We start from the raw sequence: 18,150 nt of genomic DNA, 5'->3' as shown, positions 1-18,150 counted from the left end.
CCAAGATTTATCATTGCAGTCCTTGTTATTGGCTGGCTCAAAGATAAACACTGGTGTGGGAGGGTGTGTGTGTGTGTGTGGGGTGTGTGTGTGTGTGGGGGGGGGGGTTGCTTGGCTGATGGCCATGTGTTGATGTCAGGATACATCTGACTCTGTGGTGGCATCATCATGATAAAGAGCAATGTTTGACCTGCACACACTACTCTTGACTCAAACACAAGACCTAAAAATGACTGTGTGTGTGTGTGTGTGTGACAGCTGACAGCTCCGTATATGTAATAACACCCACCGGCAGGACTCGAGAGGATGATGGCATGGTGATTCACAAGCTCAACACACACATATGTAACAACTCCCTCGAGTCTTTCAAACAAACTAACACACACACACACACACACACACAAATGCGCACACACACACTCACAGCCACACTAATTCTTTCCACTCCATTCAACAACACTTCTTTTGTTTGTGTAACACTTTAACATTTTATTTCCAAAAGACTGGCGGTTTGCAAAAAAAGGATTCATGGGGAATATGCATAGTTTTTACATGACAAATACACACAGCACATACAAACATGCAAACCCAGCAGTTTCTTACTTTGGTAAAGATGCTCTCCATGATCGGTGTCATGCATACAGTATAGCAACAGATGATTAGATATTACAGACAGACAGGAAAACTACTTGTTCCCCAGTACTTATCTTAAAGGAACAGTCCGACACGCTGAGAAATATGAATGTTTGGCGTCAAACTGAGAATCTGATGAGGAAGGATGTGCTGAGATAGTGTTGCATCTAGGACACGTTCAGACCTAGAACCTCTGTCCCAGAAGCATCTTGATGCTAAGATGAAAAATAAAGATTGTCTAGGCCTTAAGATGCTCGTGGGTAATGGGTCCTACCTCCCTTGACGGTGGTACAGCTGCCATGCAAGGCGCTGGTCTGGCCATCATGAGTGATCTTGAGGCTTAGTGTGGACAGAAGGAGCCAAGGACTGAACCACCAGCCCAGCAGTTAATGGACAAACCACTGTTCCTCCCCAAGCCTCAGCCACTCCAAGATATGTGTTCCATGAACTGCAGAGCTGTCTTATTTACACATTATGTAAGTGATAATGCACAACAAAGTGTCCCAGTACAAGAAATAATTAATTAAGAGGAGGCAAAGAAGGCTGAGACTTAAAGTGGGGCACCGTCTCCTCTGCCAAGTCCATTACTCTCTATATCAGTAACTCAGAGTGCATTATTGTGATTATGCAAAGGCCACTTAAGGAGTCAATGTTTCAGTCTTTCTCCATTGTTTATGTAGCTTAAAAAACTCATGTTGTTACTTTAAGTTGGGTAAGACCTAGTAAGACCTATTGGGGTTTCCCAATATATGATTTTAAAGGTGCCTGCTGGTCAGTCAGTGTCTTCCGTGTATTTTTAGCTGGCAATTCACCTGAATTATGTTCTGACACTATAGACACTGGGTCAGTTTACAGTTAGCGACCTCTAGTGGTTGTTGTAGTTATGACGACAAAGGAGGAAGTCAGATGACGAAGTTTAGCGACAGTCTGTGTAAGGAGGAGGTTGGGATGGATGGATGGGTCAAGGAAAACTTTCACACGAGACCACTGTTCGTTTCCTGTGAGAATTATTGTTGCTGCCATGACAACGGAGGTCTGTTGTACATGCTGTTGGTTAAACCTCCAACAACCAATTTTTTCTCTTTTAGACACTTGGGAGCAGCAGAAACGTTTGAATGTTTAATATGGTCAAAACACACTGCACAAGCAAAAGTCTAATCGTAAAGCCAATGAAAAAGTAAAAATGGGAAATAGGCTCCAAAAAAAGAAATAGCTGCAAATTGCTAAAAAAAAAAAAAAAAAAAAAAAACAGAAAGGAAAACACACATAAAGGGAGAACACAACTTTTTTTGGGGGGTAATTTATGTTTGTGTGTTTGCTTTAATGCATTTTACCATTTGTAACATTTTTGGATCTGGAGCGTGTTTCTTTAATATTGTGCTTTTGCTCTTGTGTGTGTTTGTACTCAGGGGCTACATCCACCAGACATCGAGCAGCATGAACATTCATTTGGACTCATATTTCTGGCCACCTGATAAAAATGCAAGTCCAACATTTACTTTCATTTTTTTCCTGTTTTGTTCTCCACTATCTCACACCAGCTAGTTGCTCACTGTGCCTGTCTGCTGTTTGATGCCAAGCAGGTAGTGTACAGTGGGTTTTTCAGAGGTTTTTTTTTTTGTTGTTTGTTTTTGATGAAAACAGCTGCCTGCTGCAGCCAAAATCAAGGCTACGAGAGCAGCGAGAGTGAACCAAAACAAAAGCTGCAGGGCAGAAAACCAAAACAATGAGCCGACATATCGTATAAAGCCCCACAGAGCTGAAAGGAACTGCAGAGCTGGGGGATGATCCTCTCTGGGTTTTCCACTACGATCGGCCTTTCTCACCCCGTCCACACACAAGTGGTCAACTGATGCACTGTTAATATAAAATATTGATCATAGTTGCTTGAAGTAAACAACACACAAACTAAGACAGCACTGGTGTTCCTGGAATGTGTGTTGATGCTTCTGGGCTAGTTTCCCCCTGTACCTGACACACAGATAAAATTGATATCCATCTTCTTCTTTTTTTTTTTTTATCTAACTGAGAGTTAGAAAGCAAAACAACCACATTCCTAAAATTTCAGCCTGTTCCTTTAAACCACAAAAACAAAAGAGAAACACAGGTCATAAAGCTAACTACCGACTCCACTTGCATGGCTTTTTCAGATTAATGATAATCACAGTATTAGCATCACTTTCTTCATATGTTGTGAGGCTTTGTGAACATTTTAATAGCATTGTGTCGAGGTGCAAAAACAGAAATAAAACAGCTCAAAGAAAATAGCAGTCCTGTAATGCAATTTCAATTATATAATGTACCTTGAGAGTCCAGCATATTTTTTTTCTTTACATTAAAGCATTGCTTATCATATGGCTTCAATACAAGTGGTCTATGCATACTGTATATATTAAAACATTTGTCAAAATCCTTCGAGAGGTTACACAACCTGGGAAGTGTTTTTAAAAATCTCTATATGCTAAAACATCCTCCGTCACAGACCACATCTTTGGCTAACAGCTACTTGGTTTATTTTCTGACACCAGGCTGTGACCTCCACAGTGAAATAAAGCGTGTCATGTAACAAGATCTTTCATTCTCGGTCTCGATAACTACTAACGGTGCGATAACTACACCACCTCTACATAGTTGGCTGGGTAAAGCCCCTCCCACCCTCCGTCCTTCATCCCCCGACACCAGCCCTGATCGTCCTCGTCCTCGATCTTCAAAAACTCCTCACCTGCAGCGAGAACCAGACATTTCATTCTTCTCATAATCAAAATTCAAAAGAAGACCACCAAAATGTGTCAATATGAGGGGCACATCTTTTCCCCTTCGAGGACCCAAGCATTTGAATGGTTTGCCCTTCTGTCTATCAAACAGCAGATTATTTTCAACATTAATCCATTACTCAATCGTCTATATAATGTTAGAAAATACCAAAAAAAGACCATCACAAAATTTACCAGTGCCCAATGGACATCTTCAGATTGTTCATTTAATCGAGCCAGCAGTCCAACACTCAGAGATACTGAATTTATTATCGAGACAATAAATTCAATAACTGATTGATTTTAGAAAAATAGTTGCAGATTAAATTAACCAATCAACTGATCCATCAACATAACAGACAATTAGACTATTTAAATATATATATATATATATATAGTATGAACAGTACTCCGAGTTACACTAATATACACTATGCTACATATTGTTTCAAATAAATGCTATTTACAGTGGTGCAGCTCAGTAGGTTTGTGTGTGTGTTTACCTGCTTTAAATGACAGCTCATCTGTCTCCTGACCAACATAATCATACAGAGCTCTGACTTTCACTCCTCCAATCATCACACTAGATGACGAAAAAAACGTCAGAAAGACAAAAAGAAGAGACACGGAGAGACAGATGGATCAGTTACAGCTAAAGGGCATCACATTAGTGTAAAAACACAGACCCCTGCATAATTACTGCCTCTGGGATAAATCGACATTACAATCTGTACTCACTTCCTCTCTATTGTTCCTTTCTTTTCCACGTCCTTCTTCCCTTTTTTGGTTTTCTTTTCAGGTGTCCATTCCTAAAAAAACAGTGGAATAAAAGAATTACTACGGTGAAGAACAAAAACCTCACATCAGTTTGGTATATGGAAACTGTGAACAAGAATAAAAACTAAAGTACCTGGAAGTGAGGCCAGTCGGTGGGCATGCCAGGCCCGTGGGTGTTTTTCCACCAGCGAAGGTCCTCTTGCTCATCGATGCCCATCAGTGTGTTGTGGAGCTCATTGTAAACGGCTCTCACACTATAAGACAAGTGGTGAATAAATAAGAGAAGCCAAACTTTTATCCGCTAGCAGGTACTCTTTCTTAAATACTCGATGGAGGAAATTATTTCTCTTCTATGGTTAATATGGTAATATGGTAAATACATACAACATAGGTGTATCCTGAACCTGCGAGATACTTTTCTGCCTTCATTCTAAATGTTTCCAACGTAAGTATTCTCATTATTTAATTGTAAAACATCTCAACAATCATTCTCAGACAGAAAAATGGTTCTGTTTTCATTGAAGTGGTGCTCGTCAGGCTTTACAATGTCTCATAATCAGCACGATATAAAAACACAAGGAGCAGGAATATATGTTGTATACTTAATGTGCCATCTGGATAGTTAATGGAGTGGTATTCAGTTTAACTAACTTATGTTTCTTTGATGATTATACAGTAATAAAAGCTTATTTAAACTTCTAATTGGCACACAATCTGCCAGCACTGCCATCCTGAGCATTTTAAATATTACCTTTAAATTAAGCAGATTAATAGAGTATATAATTTCTCTCATCTACCCAATATCCCCATGTGGTTCCTGCAGATTTTATAAAGTAATTGAGTCACTGTCTTAGCTATTATTTCCTTTATTAGAGTTGAAGTGACACACTTAGAAACACTCATGTGCTAATATGTAGTGAAAGTGCTTTTAATTAGGGCTAAATTAAGTCAAATTATTGATTTTTTACACACTTAGCTCTAAATACACAGCCATACACAAGCTGGTTAAACAAGTCAAGGTCAAAATCTAGTATATGGCTGGACCGGGTCGTATTTGCACTCTGCCTAGTGTCAGCCTGTTTCAGCCTTTTATCTGTTTGCTTCTCTCCTCCTCTCTGTGCTCACACACACACACACACACACACACACACACACACACACACACACACACACACACACACACACACACACACACACACACTGTATTTAAATACAGTTCATTTACGTGTTTTTCTGTTTCTGTTGTAAGACAGCAGAACAAGAAACACAGCCTATTTACCAGCCTGTTAACCAGCAGATTTTATAACCACAGCATCGTCTGACAAAATCCCCATTCACATGACTTAAAGACAAACGCTGTGCTGTGAAATTATCATTCGGTGCTTCTTTGAAAAAACAAAAGTTGCTAAAGGGGTCTGAAAAGTCAGTATCATTTTGAAAGAGCAACAATTAATGGGGAAACTCCAACACTCGACCTGCCAACCAGTGGTGTAACCTTATCACTCTGCTGGTATTCTGCTGACCAACGCTATAACTTCATCACTCAGTCAGTCATTCAGCCACATTTGCATTCAGTCCAGTAGTTCTGGCCCTGCTGTTCCAGTCCAACCAAAAATCTGTTCTGCTTGCTTAACCACACACATCGACCTACATCTGGTCAGCAGAGGCAGCATCTTAGGTGTTACAACCAACACACAACGCTCTGTGCTTCACCTCTCATTGTTGGTAATGTCCAGATGTTTGTGGATGGAGAGGAAGGCCTGTTTAAGGAAGACAATCCTCTTCCGCTCTTCGTCCTGCGATTGGTCAAAGATGGACTCCATCTCCTCCATGTAGCGAGGAGCGTAGCGGTTCACCTCATCCAGGACTTTCTCATAGCGGGAACGAACCTGTAAACATGAATATGAATATAGTCGCACTTCTCACATGCATCAAACATGAATTAAATATTCCACACAAACTACCACTTCTTTCCACCACACTTGACTCTACTACTTCAATGCTTTTTTTCAGCCTCCAGTTCCTAGTAGTTTCAAACCTTTATGGTTTACGTCTATGTGTGCTAGTCGGCAGTCTTGTTCTTCCCTGCCTTTGTTGACATTGCTGTGTTTCTTAGCGCAAAAACAAGATGGAAACCCACTCACAAAAACACTAATTCATCGCACTAGCAGTTAAAAACTCCACAGGATACCTTTAATCACTGATGAAATTTCGAGTTAAGCTGATCGAACAGATGGAAACCAATCCACAGTTACACGAAAGTGAATCAAACTCCAGTCAAAGAGAGAATGAGTGTGTTTTTGTACCTTCTCGGCCTCCTGTTGCGCCAGCTCTCTCTCCTCCTGGATCTTCTTTTGTTTGTCGATGGCGACATCCGGGTTTCCCTGAGCGTGTGCCTCTCGCTCCCTGGCTACTTGCTCCTTACGGCTCACCTTGTGGTACGCCCTCCTGGCTTTATCCAGCTGTGGACGAGCCAGAAAACACTGTTGCTGTCTGGTAAATGTATACAGTAGTGGAGAAGTAGTTTGCAAATGAAGGACATTACATGACGCCATCCACTGAAGAGCACTTCATCCTAAAGCTCATATTGAAAATGGAGATTCACCTGTCTTTAGAAGGCATCTTACTGATACCCAAAGTAAACTCATTCCTAAATAGCAATGCATTACATCCCTGTGGTATAAATATAGACCTTGAATTGAGGCCATTTACTTAATGAATACCCATTTGTGATGTTACAGACACTGTTATGCTTGAAGTATTGATTCTCTGAGACGCTTGTGTATATTTTAGATGCAGATGTGTAATTCTGCCTCTGATGGATGTCCTCTTGTCCTTAGCTGCTCTCAGATCACAGGACAGCACAGATTCAAGTGGCTCATTGCTTCTGAATGCATAAGAGAAACTCTGCAGAAGTGGGTTACTGGTTTAAAGGTCTCTGTTCAGGTCACTGAAGTTCTGGGCCGCATGGGAAAATGTAAGTTGGGAAAGTGACAGAGAAAAACTCCAAAAAAACAAACAACAAAATGCCACGACTACAGCAGAAGACTGGATGTTCTGGGAGTTGTGGGAAAGAGCTTGATGTTTAGTGAACTTTAAAACCCCTTTACAAGAAGCAGCCTAAACATGTGACCAGAGGGGGGTTTGGTACCTTAATCCAGGTGGCAGTTTAACCCTCATGAAACCTCAACAAACTACACATCATTTGAAGACGCAAAGCCTCACAATTCTGTGTTAACTATTATACGATCCCAATGTCACAGTTGCTTATTATCTAACAGGAATTCATACAAAACAGAGAGATGAAATGATAAATAATTGAGAGAAACATTCATTTCTACAATGTTTTTATCTCTGTGAATTTGTGACAGTATCATTTTGGCTAATTCTGACTTTTTGATAGCCCAAAGAGTCGCCTCTCAGAAGAGACCAGCTTTATGACTATTTAAAAGGATGGAAGAATAATAAGCGTCTCAAATCTCTAACCATGAAATGATTTGTTTCATAATAAAGGTTGGAAACAACTCATCTGAGCCAATTAATAAGTGATATTTCCAAGGATCGCTGAGCGGAAATCATGGAATTGGAAATAATTGAGAATTAATAAAAAATATAGCAAAAAAGAGTCAATCAAAGATTAATTAAACAACAAAAACAACATAGAAACTGACCTTTTTAAGTCGTTTGGCCCATGGCTTCTGAGCACGTGCAAAGCCCGTCTCGATGTCCTGGGACTCCTTGAAGCCTCCAAATAGCTTCTTGTGGAAGGTGTCCTTCTGCCAGGTCCGGACCTGGTCTCCATCCTCTGATACCAGGGAGCGACAGATGGAGGCGTGTAAGGAGGCTAGCCGGTCAGCGGAGGACAAAAAACACTGCCAAGCCTTCATAAGAGATCCATATAGAGGACCTGAGGGAGGAGATGGAGGAAAAAGGAGGGAATGACAAATTCTTGTATTTTTCTTTGTATTTTAGAAATGATTCTGATGTAACCAAAATAATATATTACCATCTCTATCAGGAAATTTCATGATCATTATTTACATGTTCATCATGTTGTAGACAGAATTAGCTGGGGGGTGGGAGTTACTGTACTCACTGGAGTCCACTACTGGCTTCCACTTGTTGCTCCACTCACTGAGCTGCTGGGCGTACTGCCTCTCCACGCGAGCTCTCTCTTGGAAACACGCCACTATGTCATTGCAGGCCTGGAAAGCATCTTCTGTTCGCTTTACAGTGCGCTGATAGTTACCAGGCTGCCAGGACACAAAGAGAGAGGATGATCTACTGTTCACACCAGATAAACAGCGGGGGGTTCAGTGGACTTTGTGCTTTAAACCCCCATAATAAAACCCAACCTTTTTTTGGTATTGAAAAAGCAGAACATGGACAATTTACCAGTGTTCAACACAGTCCTCTGGTTTCTTTTCTTTATAGTGTCAACATTTCAATGGCACAGAGGAGAACATCTGCTCACAGTTTATTCCTGGAACCAGCCTGTAGACCATAAACTGAATTAGACCAAACTAATTCAAAAACTTAATACTGAACATTTAATAGTTCAAGTCAGCATGGCTCTTCTACTCTTAATACTACTACTACTACTATGACTACTACTACTACCTATACTGTTATCATTACCATGAATAGTACCTCTGTTGCCATATTAAAACTACAACCTCTGCTACAACAGGACACCCTCAATTGTAAGTTGCAATTGTCCTTTTATTACTTCTGATGCTGGTACTAAGCACAGTACTCCAGCTCTTTCTACTAAGTAAAGTAAGTTTGTTTATGTAGCACAACAGTAGTGCGACAGAAAAGTGAAAGACAGAATGGAAAATATAGACGGATAAAAATGAAAATAAAAGATTGTTGTTTTGCACCAAATGCCAATGAAAACAAGGGATTTTAAAGACGTTTTTCTTAAAACTTCAATCCTTTGCAAAAGCAGTATCACCCTTAGTTTTAAAACTTCTTACCTTTGAAATACTAGTGCCGTACTACTGCTGCTACTGTAAATGCAACGACTTCTTACCACTCGCTAACTACTACAACTGCAAACACTAATATTCCTCCTATAGACCTCTCTCACAGCTGATATTTAACTATACTGTCAAAAGCAGGGAAACAGTGGGATTGATGACGTTAAACAAATAGCTTGATTTGCTTTCTTGCATTGTTAGATTGAAGATTGACCACTCTCACATCCGTACGCTAAATATCCAGCTACCGTCAGCAGCTGGTTAGCTTAGCTTAGCATAAAGACTGGAGACATGGAGAAACAACTACATTGACATTACAAAATGTGTCTACCAGCACCTCTAAAGCTCAGTAAAATGTTAAAGCTCCTGCTTCTCTCTCAAGTCTTTATGCTAAGCTAAGTTAACCAGCTCCTGGTTCTAGCTACATGGTTATGTAAGGAATGTTGACCTATTCCTTTAACGACTGCTCTGCTCCATTTAGGTGTCCCAGAGAGTTGTGCCAGTTAGTCAGCATGCCCAAAACCATGAACTGGAACTGGAAGAGCTAATTGGAACGTAGCCATTATTAATATTTTTATTTACACCTGTGTTTGACATAGATTCATATCTATTAGTGCTACAACTACTACCATTCCTGCTTGTACAGCCACTGGTCTGCATCACATTCTTTGGTCAGTTGGTCACAACTTGCACCCTAGTCTCCCTTCACAGCTGTCACACTGCTGCAGCCGTCTAAGGTCAACCCCCACGTGCCACAAGTGACACTTTAGTGGCATTACGTTTCCTGTGGTAAACTCTAATGCCGGCAGCAGCGCAGGGTGTGGTCGGTGGACGACGCGAGGACGAGAGACCTGGCCATAAAAAGCCAGACAGAGACGGTAGAAAAGGAGGACAAGAGGGCAGCAGCAGAGGGAAGGCACTGAGCGTAATAACATATCTGAAGCAAGTGTGTTGTTTGTGGATGTGGAATCTGGAAATCTCTCTGCAATTTTCCTGGCAGTCGCCATCAGCTCCTACTCAGCACTCACTCCTACTCTCTTTTTCGCTTTCTGTCAGACTCTGTCTGTTAATCAGTGACACGTTTAGACAGCTGGTTGAAGGTTTGTGGACATGATGTATGTTGTCATGTTGTGTTAAATCATCTGAGGTAATGCACTTATTGTAAATACTGTAAAATTACGAAATACAGCAGGACTTTCTCATGGCTGACATTTACACTTGTCAGACACAGCAGCAGCTCCAGTCACTGGCGTTGTGCGTGCTGGCTCACTGACATGGCTTACTAGGAAAACTTAACGTCATCATTAATGTTATTTGTTACACCTGCATCGGCATATTGTATGTCTGCCTTATAACTGATGCCATCCCTGTCTGCATGCTTTTCATACACACTAAATACATTACACACAGCACCCAGTGTACAGCTTTCCTCAGCTTCTTGAGGCTTTTTGATTTTGCAAGCTACAGAGCTCGTACTTTCTTCTTTTCTTTGGCAAATTCTCTGTAAGATGATCTTTCATTCCCCAGAGTAACAACAACTGCTCGTTCTCAGTGGAGAACAGACCTGTGCAGACCCACAGTGACTCTGTGTTTGATAATCAAAGACCAGGATCTTTGTATTTTACCACTAATTAAGAGTTCTTCCATCCTAATGGGAGTCTTAATTAGTGGTTAATTAAACGCAAAGTGCATTGGAAAGGTCGGTCAGTTAAGTCTTTATATGTTAAAACATGTTGATGATGCGAGCAGCAATGGTCAGACAAATATTCAGTATGTTTTCTGCTACAGGTAGATTAAAGATTTAGGACATCTTCAACAGAATATGAAGTTACACTTATAGATATTTTCTTTTCTTATGTTTTCAAGTCAGATTTGAGCTGTTGGTAATATTTAGCCTTATTGGTAATGCATCATTTAAGGTATGTGACATTTCCCATGTTGTTGTGCATTCACACGTCTAAGGACATTTTCTTTCTTCCCCTGATCATCACAAATTTGAAGGTGAAAAATTAAAACAGAGCATGTGCAAAAACATGCACCCTGCCTGTAAAAGAGATTTACATTTACACTGACAGCCTTTTTTTTTTTTGCCTTAAACAGAATCGACTGGGTGTGTGTGTGTGTGTGTGTGTGTGTGTGTGTGTGTGTGTGTGTGTGTGGGGGGGGGGGTTCTCATCAGTGCCCCCAACCCTCCTTGTTTCTCCCTTTTTCCTTCTTCCTTACTTTCTTTCTGCCTCTGTTGTGGTTTGCACTGAATCTCCTCGCTCTCGTCTGAGAATTAATCAGAAACAGCTGAGGAATCCAGTTTGAGGCCAGCGGCAACGCTGCAAAGACTCAGTTGGCCGATCTCTGAGGCAGATGCAAATCTGTTCAGGCAACAAAACACAGCATCGAAGAAAACGGCCACGGTAACCTCATCTCACAAAAAACTGATCATATCCAGACTATAAAGCGTGTCATTGCACAGAGAGAGGAGGAATATCACTCTTTTATCTCTCATGCCATGAAACTGTTAAATTCTCAGGATGAGTCAGCTGATGATCAGTTTTCCACATAAAAGTGTGTGTGTGTGTGTGTGTGTGTGTGTGTGTGTGTGTGTGTGTGTTGTGTGTGTGTGTGTGTGTGTAGGGAGGGTGATCTTAATCATGGGCGGCATGACGACAGCTGGATGTATTACAGATCAGATCTTATACTGTCACTGATGTATGTTATTATGTGGGGGCTTTAGCATTTGTTTTGCTGTATTTTGAATGTGTTTTATGCATTTTTAAGTCTGTGTTCTGTGTTTTAGACAGATTTCTCCTTGGAAACAGTATAGTTAAAGTATTAGTAAAAGCTACTTATGGTTACAGTAAAAGAACTGCAGTAGTACTTGCAACAGTAGTAGTAGTAGTAGTAGTGGCTAAACTAAGAATAGTAGCAGTGATGGTTTAAAATAGTAAAATAGAACTAGTACTATTCATACCAGCAGCAGTTGTAGTATTAATAGAAGTAACAGAAGAACTAAACTATTCTCATGCCAAATTTTACATTCATCTCCTCGTTTTTACAAAACTTGTCCACTTTATGAGACACTGCACAGCACTAAACAAGAGAAGAAGAAAAGCCCTGACAGAAATGTTTGTCTTAAAAAGATACATAGACTCAACAATCCAGTCCAACATTTACAAAGTCTGCTGCTGATTTTAAAACACAATCGTTTTGCTTTATATATGAAAACAGCAAGAGGATCTGTTCAGATGATCCTGAATAAGGACTCAACATGAGAGTCTGACCATGCAGTGCATTGGTGGTGACTAGTAGTGTAACACGGGACCAGGAACAGAGTCTGTGTCACTGCAGCATGTATGTATCTATCAGTATGAATAGCCCACTTGTATACTCTACAGAATCTGCTGTAATTGCAAACCTCCTGACTGACTTTACAAATACGAAACAGTGGAGCTGAATGTTGCAGTATAATGACAGACAGCCCCTGAGCATGGCGGCAGGATGACACAGACAGGAGCATAACTGGAAACACATCCAGCACTACAGGAGGCTGCCAAAATTACAGGAGGGGAGAGATGAAAGTGGGGCAGCCCATTGAGGCCAACGGGACACAAAGCCAATATTAAAGCGGTAGCACACTCAAATTAGATAGTAAGGCACTTTGAATGTTGGAAGTGTTTAAAACACAGAGTGGTGTCGTGTAAACAGAGTGCACACAGTCGTTCACACAATGGAAAAGTCCAGTGGGATGATGTTTTTTTCCTGCTGCGGTTCAAATCCAGCCCATTTCAAAAAGAGGAACAGTCATTGGGAATAAAATAAAAAGTCAGATACTTTTTTTAGATTTAAGCTAAAATTAATCTGTAAATCACTTCAGCTTCAGGTCTTTATTCTGTCTGAGTTAGAGCTATGAAATAATGTGCCATCACCTCTTCTGTTAACAGTATCCATCAATAAAATACTGCACTCAGGGAATATTTTATGAAACATTATGGTGAAGCTCTTATTTTAAAGAGACAATGTTTAGAAATATGCTGAAATATGAAGCTACAGACAACACCCAATTAACTTAGCTTAGCACAAAGACTGGAAACAGGGGGAAACTGCTAGCCTGTTCAATGGTTAAAAAAATCCACCAGCCAGCACCTTTAAAGCTCATTAAATAACACTGGAGTCTCGTCACAGCCAAGAAATTGTGCACCACAAAACGTCTTCTAATACTATGACATTTCATTTACACTTTGGTTTTTGAATGGATTAAATAGACAAGATATAACGTGTTAATTTGGCAGACACGTGTGTGGTATCCCCTGTGATAGACTGGCGACCTGTCCAGTGTGTACCCCGCCCTTGCCCAACGTCAGCTGGGATCGGCTCCAGCCCCCTGTGACCCTCAGGACAAGCGATATAACTAATGCATGGATGGAGAGTGGTATCAATATTCTCATCTAACTCTCTGCTACAAAGCATATGTGTTTCCCATATAAGTCATTCTGGACAAACCCATCTGCTGAATTAATGTAAAGTTGTTGTTTTTTTAAAAGTAAAAGATCTGTGTACAGAAGCTGAAATAATAATAATAATAACAATAATAATAATTACCTTCATTTGTATAGCACCTTTCATAGATAACTGCAGCTCAAAGTGCTTTACAAAGCCAAACGTTATCTGGCAGCAGACACCACAAATAAAACTATCAGGCAGTCGTAGTGTAGCAGAACAATAATGTTGCAGAGAGCACTGAAAATGGAAAAACCCCATCCTGGTTCCTTAGAGACGTGACCCCTGAGCAGACTACTTTGTCAAGCAAACACAGACAATCAAATACCTAATGAGCCAAAGACTATAACAAAAAACCTTCGAAAACCTTCTGTGAGCGCAGTTAAACCCAAACGAGCTGGCTCAGAGTGTATATACAGTGGTTACTATTCACATTCAGAAATCAAAGCACAGCCTTGTTTACAATGATACGGAGCCTGAACGACAAAACTGTTGTACGTCTGTCTTCACTGGAAGGTCACTGAGACTGGAGAAAGCAAGGCAGAAGCTATGTTGTGTATCTCGCTGTCCTGTCAGGATTCAAAGAGGCAAACATACACACACACACACACACACACACACACACACACACACACACACACACACACACACACACACACACACACACACACACACACACACACATATATAGAACACACATATTCTTACCATCCAGAAGCTGCGATTGTTGGCATCTTCAGGGCTGTTTTCTGATGGCAGCGTCGACATCCTGTTCTCTGAGACAGTAAAGAGAATATGATTAGTTCAGACTGTGGTATCACTCTGCCTGTTAAGGTGCACACTGACCTCTCTGTTATCGGCTTCCACACATACACAATGAAGGTTTTGGGGCTTTGTAGCAACAATATGAACAGCTAGTTCCCTACTACTACTGTCATCTAGTTCAGAAAATGTTAAAAGAAGCCCTCCTGCAACCATTATAAAACCTAGTTAAATGTCAATCAATCAAAAATGATTCCAGTTAGAGGATATATCAGAACTACAGTGACTCTCACACGATTATCTCGCCAACTACATCGTGGATAATTATCAAATCCAGAACTAAACCACCACCAAGAACCACATATCCATTAGGAAGCCATTTCCTCTAACAGTGTTTTTTTTTTCTTTTTTTTGTCAGACATACCCCACAGCCCTGTCAGATGAACTCACGTAACCCTTCATCGACTGACTAATGGAACGAGTGGATATAAAAGTGGATGTTACAGTATTTTTTCATACGACTGAGCAATGAATGTTTAGGTCGATTTGGTTTGGTTTGCAAACCACCGTGCACCTTTTATCCTTTATTTCCATTTACTCTGCTCTCATGTGGAGTGGTTTTCAGCTACTCTTAGTTATTTACTTGTTAGTGTTACAGCTTTTTAAATCAAATCATTAAAATCTATTTTAATAAAATGACTTGAGCTATTCCACAGTCTTTCCATGTGCAGCTACCTATTTAAGATGAGAAGATATGCAGCAGATGTAACATGTCAGGGACTGAACCGTACAGTTGAGTCTCTGTAAACCCATTAAACAGGTGGGAGTTGACGTGTACAGTAAATTTGAACTAGGAGGCGTACAGTAAATGAAGGCAAGTCGCCATGACAACATCAACGGGGGAAGGACTGTCCTCTCCCAGCAATTCCAGCTTTGAAACATGAGCTATCCTAAAATAAACCGGGGCTAAAGGTCAATGCGCGTCCCATCATTCACACTCACTTTCTTCCCATGCTGGTGGCTCTGTTTTTTAATTATTATTATAAAACGAAAAAACACCTGCACACTTGCTCGTATGCTCTTAAACCAACAACAGACACAAACTCACGTCAGGTCAGTGAAATACTAAAAAGGTTGTCTCACTCTAACTTAAGTGCTGTACATACAGTATTTGTGATGAATATTACTTTATGCTCATTTGGTTTCATTTCTGAGAAAGAAACTTTTCCAGTTTAATATTTAAGCACGCAGCAGTTTTTGCCTTCTGGTGTTTTTAAACCCTGAAATCCACCCAGACTGAGCCTTCATGTCTTGCCTGTTTTCCTCCCTGCAGCCATCTCTCCTCATGGCTCTGTTAGACACACAATTAGATTCAATGATTTCCCTCCACATCCTGCTGTTCACGGGGCATCACATGCTCCACTGAGAGCACAACACCATGCCTCTCCCCGCCTGAATCTTCCCCCTTCCATTCTTACTCCTGTCATATCTCTGCTGCTGAGGCCTTGAAGACGCAACACTAAGATGTGCAGGAGGTCACAAAAATAATGAATCGCCTCCCTTTTAACCCTTGCCCTCGACTTCCTGTCCCCTCGCTGAGTGGCTTTCCTCTGGGCATGACTGTGTCAGAGTTTTCAGAGGAACGTGGGGGTTGGGGGGGGGCTCTGCTGCTGCTGCTGCTGCCTAAAATCAAATAATGTGGTACATTCCTGCAACTTTTGCTAAGTAGTCTCCAACCTTTTGACATGTGCGTTTTACTTGTGTGTGTGCAGTGTAAACTCTATGACAGATTCACTCTGTAAAGGAAAATATGAAGTCCAATCTTCTAGTTTAGCTGTGATCTACTTGCATGCCTCTAAAATATGATTTCATACTGTTCAGTAGGAATTATGCTTCGGTCTGTGTGCAAGAGAAAGTATGGTGCACAGCTCTATATCTACTGGAATCCATTTGATGGTCACATAGGCCTTCCAAATAAGATTTAATAGCTTTTATAATCAATTTAAATGTCCGCTAAGAGGATCCAAAACCTAAGTCTGAAGTCTTAAAACATATATCAATGAAATAAATTGTAGTTGGCTGACTGCAGTTTGAAAATGGCTCTGTGGCCTCTCAGATAATTGTGAGGCATATCCATATATTCCAGACTTACCTTTATTAAGCAAACAAAAGGTAAAACTAAGTGGTGAAATATTTATCATGTAAATACTTTGCATATACACACTACACTGTCCCGTAAGTACAACAGAGAGTATACTTTATAACTTACCACAAGCACAGATCTAATTCCACCATGGGTCTTCCAGACTTTTTATAATCTCCTGGTAGGTCAGACAGGAAATTTGTCCCCTAGTGATCCAGTAACTTGCATTAGTCTACACTTCCCACTATTTAAAACCCTAAATCTACAATTTACAAAAAGGAAAAAAAAAAAAAGTTACAAAAACCAGTTAAACCTGAAGCTCATTTGAATTAATAAGATCCAGTGTGGAGCTTCCAACCAACCAAACTCTTTCACCCCTGTATCCTGCACGCACTCACTCACTCCTCCCACTGTCCCCGTTTCATCTGTCATACATAGCTCAACACACACACACATTGCATAGAGGAAATATATAGCAACAAATGAACACACGGAGCAGAAATAGGAGCTCAATCACTCCATCAGATCTCTCTGAAATGCAGCCAATCAGCTGTGGCAGGCTAACAAGTTCCTTACCTCCCTCTGAATGTTGGGGCCCTCTCTGCTTCAACCCCCTTTTTCCTCCTTTGTTTGGCTGGTTAAAACTTTTTTTTCTCCCCTATCCACTTTCTGTGCAGACTCTCAGGCTCTTTTCCTTCCTCCCTTGTCTTCTTCACCCTCCTCTTCACCCACTCCAACTTTGATTTTTCCACTCGTTCAGGACAGTGTTGCTCCTGCTCTTCCCCTTTCTTTGGCCCACTGTTTGTGTCAGATGAGTTGGCTCCTTTTTTCCCTTCTCCTCCCTCCCTCCCTCCTTCCCTCCCTCCCTCCTTCCCTGCCTCCTACTCTCTCTCTATTCCTCTCTCTCTCTCTCTCCAAAACAGCTGCAGGAAATTTACTCTCTTGTTCTTTGTACTTCACCACTCGTCGAAGAACGTCTCCCGCTTCCTCTCTTTCATTCACTTCGCTTTGCCTCCCTCACAGTAGTGTTGATAAAGTGTGCCATATTGTGTTTTTGTTTGTGTGTGTGTCTAGGTGAGTCAGACAATACCTGAGACACCCAACCAGACTGTGTGTGTGTGTGTGTGAACGCGTGTGTGTTATAATGGCCCATTTACTATGTTTGACTATTTTACAAAGCAGCATAACCAGATAAGGGAAACTTCATCCCTCTGTTGTCTTCAAACCCCCGTTTCCCTCCCCACAACATTCCCTCGGGACAGTTTGGTAGGCCTGCCTCCACAGCTGGAGGACACATCCGGTGTGTGTGTGTGTGTGTTCATGTGTGTGTAAAACAGAGCTGCTTTGAAGTCAGAGGCCCTTACAGAAGAAGAATTGTACACAGTCACTTACAGTATCCCACTCTTGGTGACATAACACTTCATGCTATGCTGAACTGATGAAACTTTGTCATGCCAGGACATGCCATGTAAATAACTAGACAGCTGTGAAACGTTGCATTGCTCACACCCCAACTGAAACCTGCTCTTAGAAAACTGTAACCGTACGTTAGTAATCCTATAATCAAAACTGGAAGGATGGTAGGCATCGTATCATGACAGCACGTGAG

The 18,150-nt window shown here is 41.0% G+C and overlaps 1 protein-coding gene across 2 annotated transcripts; it reads right to left on the bottom strand.

Moving 5' to 3' along the window:
• Positions 1-460: 460 nt before the first annotated feature.
• Positions 461-17,355, bottom strand: si:ch211-51c14.1 (protein kinase C and casein kinase substrate in neurons protein 3). Of its 2 annotated transcripts, none has more exons than XM_056401676.1 (10): positions 17,118-17,355; positions 14,345-14,412; positions 8,260-8,416; positions 7,835-8,070; positions 6,470-6,625; positions 5,877-6,052; positions 4,297-4,417; positions 4,125-4,195; positions 3,890-3,969; positions 461-3,355 (listed from the first exon to the last, which is right to left on the bottom strand). In XM_056401676.1, exons 2-10 carry the CDS (start codon positions 14,402-14,404, stop codon positions 3,246-3,248), a joined length of 1,167 nt encoding a protein of 388 aa, XP_056257651.1. In that variant the 5' UTR covers positions 14,405-14,412; positions 17,118-17,355; the 3' UTR covers positions 461-3,245. The 2 variants fall into 2 exon arrangements, with proteins under 2 accessions (XP_056257651.1, XP_056257652.1); XM_056401677.1 differs by lacking the exon at positions 17,118-17,355 and adding an exon at positions 16,668-16,944.
• Positions 17,356-18,150: the final 795 nt, after the last annotated feature.

The sequence above is a fragment of the Seriola aureovittata genome, chromosome 17, assembly GCF_021018895.1.
Source record: "Seriola aureovittata isolate HTS-2021-v1 ecotype China chromosome 17, ASM2101889v1, whole genome shotgun sequence".
Lineage (NCBI taxonomy): Eukaryota > Metazoa > Chordata > Actinopteri > Carangiformes > Carangidae > Seriola > Seriola aureovittata.
The sequence above is the reverse complement of the archived record's forward strand: the minus strand, read 5'-3'. Positions and strand labels throughout refer to the sequence as shown.

Excerpts from the sequence above, each read along its gene's own strand:
- si:ch211-51c14.1 (XM_056401676.1), bottom strand. The coding sequence starts at position 14,404 with ATGTCGACGCTGCCATCAGAAAACAGCCCTGAAGATGCCAACAATCGC. Across the intron at positions 3,970-4,124 it reads AAAGGAACAATAGAGAGGAA|TGTGATGATTGGAGGAGTGA; the intron begins GTGAGTACAGAT and ends TTCGTCATCTAG. Across the intron at positions 3,356-3,889 it reads TGAGCTGTCATTTAAAGCAG|GTGAGGAGTTTTTGAAGATC; the intron begins GTAAACACACAC and ends TTCTCGCTGCAG.